We start from the raw sequence: 13,435 nt of genomic DNA, 5'->3' as shown, positions 1-13,435 counted from the left end.
TGTTAGTGTGGATGTGGAGTTTGGGCTCATCTGGATAAAACATCTTGCATTGACCTGGCACACCATGGCCATGGGCAAGCGCTTGCTCGATACTATTGGCATTATTATTACAGGAATGCTGGAGGGATCATTTCTGAAGTCTTGGCTCCTCTGGGAGCTGTTGCAGTGCCTCACGAGGCCACCAGGTGGCACCAGCGCACAGTAGGCAGGCCTGAGGCTGCTTACCCGGGGACACAGCACCCCAGGCCAGCATCTCTCAACCAGCCAGGTTTGGACAGGCTCATTCTGTAGTGGCGGCTGTCCTGTGCACTTGGGCGTCTTTGGTCTCCGATCAGTCGATGTCAGCAAGCACATCCTGATGCCCCAGAGTGACCACTAAAATTGTCTTCAGACATTGCCAGGTCGTCTCCTAGAGGGAAAAATCTACCCCTGCTCTTCTCTCAACCACTCTGTGCCAGACACATTGGCCTCCTCGAAGCTCCTCCCACTCATCTGCATATTCCTGCTGTAGGACCTTTGCACTTGCTGTTCCCTCTGTCTGGAACTCTCTTCCCCCAAGATATTGGCATGGCTCCTCCATTTCATCCAGGTCTCTGATCAGATATCACCACGTCAGGGACTTCCCTGGTGGTCCAGTGGTTGGGACTTCGCCTTCCAATGCAGGCGTGCGGGTTCGATCCCTGGTCAGGGAGCTAAGATCCCACATGCCTGGCAGCCAAAAAACCAAAACATAAAACAGAAGCAATATTGTAACAAATTCAATAAATACTTAAAAAAAAAAAAGACATCACCACCTCAAAGGCCCCCTGTCCCAAACGCTCTCTATCCAATTACCTGAATATTTTTACAGCGCGTTATCACTAGCAGAAAGGATACTGTTGAAATGTTAATTCCTTTACTGTGGATCTCCCACACACAACAGACATACCCCTGCCCTCTTAGAGCTCAAGTTCTGGTGAGCCAGATGGTCAGGAAGGGCCTCTTTGAAGTGGTGACATTTGAGTTGTGACGTGAAGGATGAGAAGGGACTGGTTGTGGGAGAAACTGAGGAAAGGTCTCTCCTGACAGAGGGAATAGCAAGTGCAAAGGCCCGGGGGCTGATGAACCCCTAGAGCCTGCCTTGGAGCAGGCCTGTCTGCTCACTGGATGGTGAGCTCCCAGGCCACGCACAGCTGAGAGCACTTGAGTCGTCAGGAAGCCTGATGGTGTGGACAGGGGCTACACCTGATCACACAAAGGCTCATTCACGGCCAGATGGGAAGGACACGGGGCAGCCCAAGTGGGTGGCTCCCTCTTGTCAGTTCCCAGGAAGCTCTGGCTGGAAACAATTGAAAGTCTGGAGCTTCCCAGGAGACTCAAGTTTCCCTGGGTCGGGGAGAGAAACATGGGCAGCCTGGTCACTTGGACACACGGCACGGGGCAGCTGTGTAAAGGCTTTGAGGTCCCACGGCCCCATTCTAAGTCCAGACCCCCACCTCTCGCCAGCTGAGCGACCTTGGCCACATCATCCCACTCTCTGGGCTTCAGTTCCCTTACCTCTAAAATGGGGTGAAAAACAGGACAGTGTGAGGCCACGTGGGAACCAGGTGTTATGCGGTAGGAGCTTGATAGCAGGTGGCCAGCCGTGGTGGTCGGCTATGGTGGTACTAAGTATGAAGACCAGCAGGGGAGCATGGCATGGGTTTCTGGTTCAGCGAGTCCGGGTTTGACCCAGATCTCCTGCTTTCCAGCCTGGGGCAGATGTGATCTCCCTGCTCCCTGCCTCGGTTAAGGGATAATGAGAGCTGTACACAAGATGATGGCTATAAAGACCCCAGCATGGGGGCCTGTGGTTATAGATGGGGGTCCAAGGCTTCAGAGGGCAGCCTCAGGAGGGCAGGTGGGAAGTGTAAGGGCATGTTCCCTACAGGCTGACAACAGGAAGGGTTTCTGGAAAGGCCTGGCTAAATGGCTGATATGGCAGAAGAATGATGCATCTGGGTCAGTCTGCTGGGTTCAAGTCCCCCGTACTAGCTGTGTGTCCTCGGGCAAGTTACGAAACCTCTCTGTGCCTTGGTGCCTTCTTCTGTGAAACAGGGGTAAGATCATCCCCACTAGGCCACGGGGTAGGTGTAAGGTCCTGATGGGAGAAGGTTCAGACAAAGAACGGCTGACAGGCTGAGGGTCCGATTTGATGACCCATAACTGAGCAGGCATCAAGGCTCCAAGGAGCTGGGAGGGGAATGGGGATGCGAGCAGGGCCTGGAAGGGCCGTGGGGCAGAGCAGGCAACAGCCGCGTGTTGTGTGAACACACTGACGAGCTCGGCCGCGGATCAGGGTGAGAAGGCATATCTCAGGCTGGGGAGCAGCAAGAGAAGAGAACCTGAGGCTGGAAAACTACACAGTGGCCATGGGTGCTTCAGGTCCTACTAGAAAAGCTGGCTGCACCCAGAGAAAGGAGAGCGGACATGTGGAGATAAGGGGTGTGGACGCGGCCTGGGGCACTAGGGAGCCATGGAAGGTTTGGGAACTGAGGGCCCAACTGCTCTTTGCATGAGACTTGGCATAGCTAGGATCCTCCGCTTCAGCGCTTCATCCCCTGCACCCTGCTTGGAGCCTGCCACACAGTGGGTGCCCAGGGAAATGGTTTTGAATGAATAAATGAAATAATGAGTGCATGGGGAACCAGCCACTTAACAGCTGGCCCTTATTTTGCTTTTCCCCACCCACATAGCACTACATACCTCGAGGGACTTATAGTTCTAGAAAAGATTATAGTAGCTAACACATGTAGGGCATCTACTATTGGGTTTTAGGAAGAGCCAAGAACTAAACAGGTCTAGTCCCTGCGTCTGTGGAGCTCACATTTCAGTGACACACCAGGAACAGGTAAACAAATAAATGTGAGTCTGACGTGATGTGCTCTGGAGTGGATGAAACAGGAGTGAGACAGAGTGATGAGGTGAGGGTCAGGCCGGCCTCTCTGAAGAGGTGGCTCTGAGGGGATAGTTGAAGGAACAGCCATGGGAGTAGCTGAGGGAAGGACACGCCAGGCCGGGGGACCAGCAAGTACAAATGTCCTGAGGTGGGAATGAGCTCAGTGAGAGGCGTGGCGAGGAGGCCCTAATGGCTGAGGAGGGAAAATGAAGGGACAGGAGGGCCTGTGGGACAAGGAGACAGGACTTCCCTCCGTGTGCAGCGGGCGCCCCGGAGGGCTGTGAGCAGGGAACTGGCTTGGTCTCATTCGCCTTTTATATCCTCCTAGTCAAAGGGCTTCACCATTATCCCCATTTTACAGATGAGGAGACCCAGGCTCCAGAGTTTGCATGATTTACCTTAGGTCATATGGCCAATAAGAGGCAGAGCCAGGGCTCAATCCCCCGCTCCCCACTCCCCACCCCGTCTGTCTCTGGGGCCTGCAGGGCTGGAGGCGGATTGAAAGACACCTGCTGGACCCCACACAGGTCTCCTGAGTCACCAGGTTGGGCCCAGAGCTAATTTCTAGCAGCCAAGAGCTTCCCCGGGGAGGTGTCCCTCGCAGGGTCACTCCTTGGTGTCCTGCCCCAGTGGCTGCGAAGTGCAGCCATGCCCTCTTGATCCCCCGGCAGTCCCGGCTACACTACCTCAGCCCTCAGCGTGCGTGTTGTCCTGTGTGGAGTCCTGGCCCATTGCTGATACTGGGCCCAGGCCTGAGGGCAGAGGGCAGGACAGATAAATGAAGGCAGTGGGAAGCCCCTGTGGACCCCACTAGTCCAGACTCCTGTGGGTGAAGCAGAGGCCAAAGCTACCTCATCAGAAGCTCAGGGGCCCAGGTCCCACACAGATAGCATGACCCAAGAAGAGGGAGACTCCTGTGGCAGAACTTAGCTTCTATAAGAGAAAGAGGGAAGGAAGAGAGAAGGGGAGGGAGTGAGGGAAGAAAGGAAGGAGAGAAGGAGGGAAGGGATGAAAGAAGGGATGGAGGGAGGAAGGAAGGATTCTAGTGCTATCATCTCATTTAATCCTCATAGCAACCAATGATGATGATGATACCCATTTTACAGATGAGAAAATTAAAACCCAAAGAGGAAAAGATTTTGCTCAAAGTCCCAGAGCCAGGAAGGGGGAGAGCCAGGATCAAATCCAGGCCCTTCTCATTCCAGAGCCCCTTTGACTGGGCCTGGTAGCCCCTCAGACTCTTAAGCTTTCATTTTCTTCCCCACAAAGTACAGCACTCTGGACTGAGCCTCCAGGGGCCAGCCAGGCCTGGCTGTGGACCTTGGAGCAGGGCAGCGTTGGTCAGTGCAGCAAGGTGGGCCTGGGGGAGCCTGGTGGCCTCCCTGGGGTTGTTGGCCATCATGCTGGAGGCCACTCTGTCCCTGGGACCCAACCCACCCAGGAGGAGCCCATCTCAACATAGGAGTCATCTGGGGCCTGTGTGGCCCATTTTGGGGTGGGAGGCCCAGAAGTTCCCTGTAACTTGCCCAGGGTCACACAGGGGGAGAGCAGACACAGCCAGGGAACAGGGGGTGCAGTGCCCTTTCCTCCTGCCCACTCAGGATATTCTTCCAACAATTGCCTCTTTTGTGCAGCCTCAGTTTTCCCCACTCCCAGGACCTCATGTTAAAAAACATAAAATGCCTTCCCTTGACCCCATCACCTTACCACGAGCGCCCCTCCCTCCACTCCCCCCCCGATACCTGGTGAGAGTCCACACTCCCTGGCCCACTTCCACACCCTACCCCCTCCTCGGTGTCCCCCAACCAGGCTTCCACCCTCTGTGCCACCAAATGGCTCTCAATGTCACAATCCTTGTTGCCAAGTCCAATCGTGGCATCCATGCTCATTATCATTTCTCAGCAATGTCCCCTCCGAGCCCTGTCTTTGGACCCCTGCCGGTGGCGCTCCTCCCCCTCCCTTGGTGACCTCACTCATTCTGCTGCCTGAAATAAACACGCGTGATGAATCTCACATTCCCATCAGCATCCTGATCTCTCCCGGGCTCTGGACTGGAATATCGAATTGCCAACTTGAAACATCCTAGGAAGACATCTTGCATTTCTCCAAACACTTATTCCTCCCCCAGCCCCACCCCAAACCTCCAGTCTTTGCTCCTGGTGACACCACCCAGTGGCTCAGGCTCCAAAGGCATCACTATTTTTTTTTTTTTTTTAATTGGGGTATAGTTGCTTTACAATGCTGTGTTAGCTTCTGTTGTACAACGAACTGAATCAGCCATATGTATACACATGTCCCCTCCCTCCTGGACCTCCCTCCCACCCCACCCCCCAGGCATCACTCTTGATTCCTCTGTGCCCCTCACCGCTACCTCCAAAATGTGTCCTGAATCGTCCACTTCCACTGCCACCACCTCGCTCCAAGCCACCACCATCCTCACCTACAACCTCCTTGCTTGTTTCTCTGCTGCCCCATTGCTCCCTACAGCAGCCAGAGGGAACTTTATTTAAAAAATTTTTCTGGCCACGTCGCGCAGCTTGTGGGATCTTAGTTCCCCGACCTGGGCCCTCGGCAGTGAAAGCGCCGGGTCCTAACCACTGGACAGCCAGGGAGCTCCCAAGAGGGAACTTTTGGAAACGTAAATCCAAACATGTCACTCGCCTGCTGAAACCTTCCAGTGGCTCCTGGTTGCCCTTCCGCAATCACCAAAGTCCTCACCACGGCCTGCAAGGCCCCGTCTTTGCCTCCTCCTCTCCCCTTCAGCTGCTCTGGCTTCCTTCTACTTCTTCCAACAAGCCAAGTTCTCTCCTGCCTCAGGACGTTTGCACTTCCTCTTTCCCATTCCCCTGTTCTTGTCATAACTGCCCTTCTTTTAACCCCAGCTGAATTGTCACCTTCCCAGGGGTCTCTTCCCGACCATCCAATTGAAGGAGCCCCACCCTGTGTCCTGGTCATTCTCGACCCCATCTCCCTGTTTATTTCCTTCACAGTTCTAAGCACAGCTGGAACTCAGTCATTTATTTGTTTGTTTATTGTCCATCCACCCTTCCTCCCCAGAAAGTTGGTTCCACGAAGGCAGGGATTTATATCTGTCTTGTTCACTGCTAAAGACGGAAGCCAGGTACCCAGCACAGTGTGTAGCACAGAGTAGATGCTCAGTAAACATCTGTTGGACGGATGGATGAATTCATAAGCAACCGGAAAAATGAACCTAAACTACACATTTAATCTTGCCACTCTCCCACTCAAGAACCTTCCTTGGCTCCCCACTGTCTACAGACTAGACAGCAAACTCTTCTTTGTGACATTCAAAGCTTTCTGAACTGGTCCCACATTGGGTACTCACTGCACCCCCAGAAGATAAATCATTCATACTGGCCTGTTAGGAAGCGGATCAGTTAGCTGTCCGTCTCCCCACACCGGGCCAAGAGCCATCTGAGAGTGGGGTCTTGGCGGTCTTCATCTTGGTCTATTGGCATTTAGCCCTTGGTCAGCAGCATCAGAGACGTTTGATGAATAAATACAAGAATTAGTGAGTGAGTGAGAGAAAGTGGCCTCACTGTGACTTGGGGAGCCAGCAAGGGAGAAGGCTCAGACGCAGGAAGCTTCAGACTCAGAGAGCGGCGCTTTCCAAATTTAGAATATGTGAGTAGTTTCACTGTTTCAGGTCACTGCTCCTGGTCAGGGTTTCAAAAGTATGTAAAGGAGGGGCTTTGTGGAAATTTTGAAAACTACCAGCTATCAGCCCGGCAGTGTCTCTCAGGAAGGGATAATTTGTTTTTCTTTTTCTTTTTTTTTCCCCTAAATTATTTATTTTTGGTTGTTTTGGGTCTTCGTTGCTGCGCGCGGGCTTTCTCTAGTTGTGGTGAGCGGGGGCTACTCTGTTGTGGTGCGTGGGCTTCTCATTGCAGTGGCTTCTCTTGTTGCAGAGCACGGGCTCTAGGAGCGCAGGCTTCAGTAGTTGTGGCACGCGGGCTCAGTAGTTGTGGCGCACGGGCTTAGTTGGTCCACAGCATGTGGGATCTTCCTGGACCAGGGCTCAAACCTGCGTCCCCTGCATTGGCAGGCAGATTCTTAACCACTGCACCACCAGGGAAGTCCCAGGAAGGGATGATTTGAATGATAATTATCAGATCCTCCAATTCTAAGAGCTGTGCAGCATCAGATTAGTAAAAACACACTCTCATGTGATTTTGACCAAAACCATGAAGACCCACAGCCCTGGCAGTGAAGGTTGTTGGGACTTACGGTCTTGCTGGCGTTCTTCTGGTCTTTGCACACCTCTCAGACCCTTTCAAATCTCTTGATTTGCAGGTGGGATGGGAGCAGAGCTGTGATGGAGGAGAAGCAGCTATGCGAAGCCACTGTGGCTTAGCAAACTTGTCTTAGGTTACGTGTTTATCTGGAGTGGCTTTGGAGGCATTGAAATTATGGGGAAGAGACAAAGGCACTTCCCACAGCCCTTGATGCCAGCCCTTGACACTACCACTGACCATGATAACACCCCAGGCCTGACGTGACAGATGCCAGCGCTCCCTCCTAACCTGGCCCCAGGACCCCACGCTACAGTGGGGGTGAGCGGCTCCTTTAACGGTCATGATGGCTAAGTAACGATTCATATTTACCATCACCTGCGAATCAGCTTCAAGGGAAACCTGTTAAGGGTAATTTATGCCACTTGTGAAATGAATTCTGCTCCCCATTCTGGCAGAAAACTTCCTTGGGAGGTTATGAGCTGTGCAGCTCAGGAGAGCACAGCTCTGCGTCCTTCTCTGCCTCCCCGCCACCTTGCCCTGCCCCCCTCAGCTGCCCACTACTGCTGCATGTGGCCCTGACAGGCGCTGTGTGATTGATCTCCGGGACATTGGTGGGTGGCTTGGTGAAGTAGCCAAATGCGAAAGAGGTCCCTGCTTCGTGGAGAGGCGGGGGGAAGGAATAGGGGAGAGGGAGATGTAAATCTTCTGCTCTTAATTCTAGAAAGAAGAGGGACTGGGAAAGATGCTCTATAGCTGGATTCCACTTCTACAACTAGCTCCCCAGCTAGAACTCCACAGCCTGGGGAAGTCATTTCACGTCTCGGGGGCTCCATTTCCTTAGCAGTGGTTCATATTTTTGTAAGAAGGACAAATTGAAAAGCCAAGAAGCCTGGGTAGCTGGGTAGGCATCTCTGTCTCTCTCTCTCTCTCATTCAACAAATATTTTAAGACCATCTACTGTCACACCCTACCCTGGACGGCGAGGAGACCTGAGATTCTTGCCCTCCAGAAGTTTACAATGTAGAGGGGGAAGAAAGATAATAAACCAGCGAACACATAAATGAACAAGCAGATTCATCTAATGATGTGGTATAAAGAAAAATAACACAGAACTGGGACAGTCGGCCGCTCCAAACTGGGTGTTTAGGGAAGACACCTGAAATGGATGGAGTGCTCCCAGCAGAGGCAGGAACAAGGGAAAACTCCCCAAAGCTAATGTCCCCAGCGTCACCTTTAAATGCACTCCAATTCTTGACTTACTACCCTACCTAAGATATGCCAGATACACCTACAAAATTTAATCTTTTAAACTGAATTAATTAGGCATGAGGCTGGCAAAATTTTTCCTGTAAAGGGCTAGATAGTAAATATTTTAGACTCTGGGGTCCATACGTAGTCCCTGTCACAACTCAACCACTTGATTTTCCCGTTGTAACTTGAAGCAGCCGTAGACAATATGTAAACCAACGGGCATGACTGTGTGCCAATAAAACTTTATTTACCAGAGGCTGGCTGGCCAGAGTTTGCCAACCTTTGTCAATTTTTAGGCTAAAAGGTCTTCCTTGGTGGTCCAGTGGTTAAGACTCTGTGCTTCCAACACAAGGGGTGCAGGTTCAATCTCTGGTCAGGGAACTGAGATCCCACATGCTGAGTGGCGTGGCCAAAAAAAGAAAAAAAAATTTTAGGCTAAAAATTAACAGAAATATGAATGGTGAAGGAAGATCACAGAACAAAAAAGAAGTCCAGGAAAAATAAAGCTAACAATGGGTACTGGCCAGTTTATCACCATGTAACACGTAATAGCAATCCCGCAGAAGGAAATCAAACCGCCCAACAAGAATAGACAAACATGCTAAGCTCTGTCAACACAAAGGAAAAGGAAGTGACAGCGAAGAGTGACAGATTACACAGAAACACGGAAAAGCAAGCCAGATAGTGAAGAAAGGGTGCACCACAGGAAGGATGTGCCGATTACAATATTAAACTGTCCATTCCTTGATCCTGGCCCATGGCTGGAGAGAACTAACCGGAGATTTAGAGCAATGGGGGACATGGTGCTTTTGTCTGTCATTCTGTCTTTATGTCTGCTATTTTATGTCTGACAAACATTTATGTTTGTCATCTGAACAGATGATCAAAAACAGAACAGAGGCAAAAGATTTTTTTTTAATTTACAAATGGATTCAACAAATATTTAATAAGGACCTACTATGTTAGGGGCTACCAAGACTTAAAGTGGGGAAAATGGCAGTTCCTATTGGATGGGGTTATTGAGAAGCAGAATTTTATAATTATTATTTTTAAAATTTTAATTGTGGTAAAATATACATACTGTAAAAATTACCATCTTAACCATTTTCACATGTACAGTTCAGTATTGTTAAGTATATCCACACTGTAGTGCAACCATCTCCAAAACTTTTCATCTTGCAAAAATGAAATTCTGTTATCACTGAACAGCAAAATTTCATTTCCCCCTCCCCTCAGTCCCTGGCAACCACCATTCTAGCTCTTGTCTCTGATTTTGTCTACTCTAGGAAGCTCATATAAACGGAATCATTGAGTATTTGTCTTTTTGTGAGTGGCTTATTTTACTTAGCATAATGGCCTCAAGGTTCATCCATTTTATAGCATGTGTCAGAATTTCTTTTCAAGGCTAAATAATATTCCATTATATGTACCACATTTTACTAATCCATTCCTCTGTTGATGGACACTTAGGTAGCTTCCACCTTTTGGCTATTGTGAACAACACTGCTATGAACATGGGAGTACAACTATCTCTCTGAGGCTTTCAGTTCTTTTGGATATATACCCAGAAGTGGAATTGCTGGATCTTGTGGTAATTCCATTTTAAATTTTTCAAAGAAAGACTGTTTTCCATACCATTTGCACCATTTTACATTCCCACCAACAGGGCACAAGGGATGCAATTTCTCCACATCCTTGTCAACACTTATTGGAGGCAAAACAGTTTAGAACTGAAACCTTAGCTGTACCCTGTCACTCCCTAACATGATATATTGATAGATACAATGAAGTGGGTTTTGTCTGTGTTTGTCTTTCTCCCCAACTGGATTGGAGAATATGGACTCTGTTTTTCTCACTGCTCAATCTCCAGCACCCAGTCCAGGACTCGTATACAGCAGGACCTAAGGTATCACGTAGGTGCTCAAAAATTTCCTGAATGAACGAAAGAATGAACCATCTCAATTCGACATGGAAAATATCAGATGAGATAAGATGAATGTAGAAAGAGCCAGACACACCCATCTCTGAATCCCACTCAGGAGCTTGGGGCCTTAAGTGAAGTCACATTTCTCTGGTCCTGTTTTCTCTTTTGCAAAAGGGAGGTGACAGTACTTTCCATATGATGTCATTGTGAAGGGTAAGTGCAAAGGCATGTGAGTTACTTAGCACAATGCTTGGCACATAATAGGTGGTCAGCCGATGGACCCTCTTTCATAGTGGCAGCTTCACCATGAAGCGCCGTGTATAAATCTAACGTGTTCTTACTATTAGTAAAGCCTAATTCTTTTTTTTTTAATTTTTAATTTTTAATTCTTAAAAAAAATTTTTTGGCCACACTACATGGCATGTTGGGATCTTAGTTCCCCGACCAGGGATTGAACCTGCACCCCCTGCAGTGGAAGCACAGAGCCCTAACCACTGGACAGCCCGGGAAGTCCCTAGTAAATCCTAATTCTTAAGACCAACTTACCCCACAGGAGAAGTAACTTGGAGCCAAGATTTCTAGCTGGTGACAAGATCACAGACATTTCTGTCAAAAGAAAAATTGTAATGGAATGAAATACAAAATAATACAACAAAATAGAAAGATGCCATCAGATTTGTTTGCCTATCATTTAGAGATTTGTCTTTTTTCATAGTATTTTGGTTGTGAATCCACTGACTAATAAAAACATAGTTGCAGGATCATGAGTTGGTCGCAGCTAGAGGGAATGGTTCATGTTTCCTCTGAGCAAAAGGATTTGGTAATTCTGGAGATTAGACTTAATACTGTAAAGGTACTAAGACTTCCCAAACTAATACTTCAATGTCATGTCAATCATAATCCTATATCGATTTTTTAATAGAACTTGACAAAATGAATCTAAATTTCACTGGATTAAGAAAATACATAAAAATAGCCAAGAAATTTTTAATAATAAACAATCATGAGGTTATATGGATATGTTCACTCTAACAATTCAAAGAGCTATTCACTAATGATTTATGGACTTTTCCGTATGTATACTCCACTTCTAGGAAAGCTTACATTTAAAAGTTCAAGGAGGATATGGAAGATGAGAGATACTTGTCTTTTGAAAATATACTATAGGGATAAATATAAACTATGTAAAGCAGAATGAGACAAAGAACTTGGTGGAATGCAAGAATCTTGCTAAAGGGGACTTCTCTGGTGGTGCAGTGGTTAAGACTCCGAGCTCCCAATGCAGGGGGCCCGGGTTCAATTCCTGGTCAGGGAACTAGATCCCACATGCATGCCGCAGCTAAGAGTTTGCATGCCACAACTAAGAAGGCAGTGAGCTGCAACTAAGGAGCCCCTGAGCCGCAACTAAGGAGCCTGCCTGCTGCAACTAAGACCCGGCGCAACCAAATTAATTAACTAAAAAAAAAAAAAAGAAGAATCTTGTTAAAGAATTTAATGTATGAGACATGGTATTTCAAAAAAAAAAAAGAGGAAATTACATATTATAATAAATACTATTGGGACAATTAGCAGTCCATTCAGAAAAAAATAAAAATGTGCACCCTCTCCCCTACCTCATCTCATACACAATATCAATTCCAGGGGATTAAAGATATAAAGGGCACGGTCATTCATAGATGGTAGAAGGGTTAATTCAGACTTCCTTTTTGTAGGACAAATTGGTGTATTCCATCAACATTTAAAATGTGCAAATTCTTCGCCCCAGTAATTTCACTTTTTGGACTCTCTCAAGTTGACCTGCTTACATATATGCACCCAAATTTATGGGCAGCTGTGTTCACTGTGGTGCACATAATGTGATAGTGGAAAACTGGAAACAGCCTCCATGTCCATCAGGAGTAGAATAGGTAAATAAATTACATCCATCCATACTACATGTGACCATTCAAAGGAATAATATAGGTTTGTTCATTCATTCATTCAACAAATATTCATTGAGCACCTACTATGTGCCAGGACTGGTTCTTGGCACTGGGGATAGAGCAGGGAATAAAACAGTCTCTACCTTCATGGCGATTACATTTGAGTGGGGCCGACAGTCAGTGAACAAAGAACGAATAACCATATAGTAGGATTCAGAGTAAGAAATCTTGTGAAGCAAAAGAAAGGTGAACGAGGGCTGACACACAGTAGACTGGGTGCCCATGGAATGCTTCCCGGAGGGAGTGACATTTGAACCCTGAGACAGCTCTTCATTCACAGAGAAGAGGTCACCAAGAAATAGTAATATACAAAGCCAAAAGTAATACAATTTAAGTTTCTTTAAAAGTATACATGTCTTTATCTCCCTATACATGCACATAGGCATATAGGTACATACAGACACCAGCTAAACTGCTAACATTAAAGGGAGAATTAAAACATTTTTTTCAGCAAGCATGTGCTCACATATTACTTTTATAATAAAAATATTTGTGAGTTGTGTTTGTGAACAAAAGCTAGTAAGAGCACATATGCAGAAAAAGAAGTTGCATCACAAGTAGCCTAGGGGTTAAGAGCATTTACCTTGGGGTAAAAATGACCTGGTGCTGAAATCCTGGCTGGCTCCATCGGCTAGTTTTGTGACCTCAGGCAAGTGGTGGCTTTGGTGGCTTCTGTTCCTCAGCTCTAGAGCAATGGTTCCCAATTGGGGATTTTGCTCTCCCTGGGGTCATATGGTAATGCCTGGTGACATTTTTGGTTGTTACAACTGGGAGGAGGGAGTGCTATGCTACCAGCATCTAAAGGGTAGAGACCAAGGGTGCAGCTAAATAGCCTACATTGCAGAGAGGATGCCAACCCTCCCCTCTCCATCCCGTACAAAGAATTATCTGCCCCCAAGTGTCAAGAGGAGAGATTGAGAAACCCCGCTTTAGAGAAAGGGGCAGGGTCTACCTTGCAGGGCTAAGGATTAAGAGTGCACAATGCACTTAATTAGCACAGCGCCTGACCCAGAAGCAGCACTCAATAAATGGGAACTACTATTTTTATGACTGGACTTACCCCAAATTAAAAAAAATTTTGAGTGGGGAGGAAGTGGTAGAACCA

General features: G+C 47.9%; 1 protein-coding gene and 1 long non-coding RNA gene across 4 annotated transcripts in view; one reads left to right on the top strand and one right to left on the bottom strand.

Moving 5' to 3' along the window:
• The first annotated feature begins 3,590 nt into the window (after window positions 1-3,590).
• On the top strand, window positions 3,591-10,724 carry LOC309645433. Its single transcript, XR_014254888.1, has 2 exons — window positions 3,591-6,782; window positions 6,829-10,724. It is a non-coding gene; the product is annotated as an uncharacterized lncRNA (long non-coding RNA).
• Window positions 8,651-13,435, bottom strand: part of B4GALT5 (beta-1,4-galactosyltransferase 5) — an 86,877-nt gene continuing 82,092 nt past the window's right edge. The window contains exons 9-10 of one of the 3 annotated variants that reach the window (XM_082430490.1): window positions 10,895-10,954; window positions 8,651-10,356 (exon numbers count right to left, since the gene is read on the bottom strand). In XM_082430490.1, coding sequence (XP_082286616.1) covers window positions 10,927-10,954 — 28 coding nt within the window. In that variant the 3' untranslated portion in view covers window positions 8,651-10,356; window positions 10,895-10,926. Of the gene's footprint in view, window positions 10,955-13,435 lie in introns of all 3 variants that reach the window. The other 2 variants (XM_082430489.1, XM_082430488.1) reach the window with 2 other exon arrangements.

Source organism: Balaenoptera physalus (assembly GCF_965194825.1).
Source record: "Balaenoptera physalus genome assembly, chromosome: 16".
Lineage (NCBI taxonomy): Eukaryota > Metazoa > Chordata > Mammalia > Artiodactyla > Balaenopteridae > Balaenoptera > Balaenoptera physalus.
Note: the sequence above shows the minus strand (reverse complement) of the source record. Positions and strands in the feature narration are given on the sequence as shown.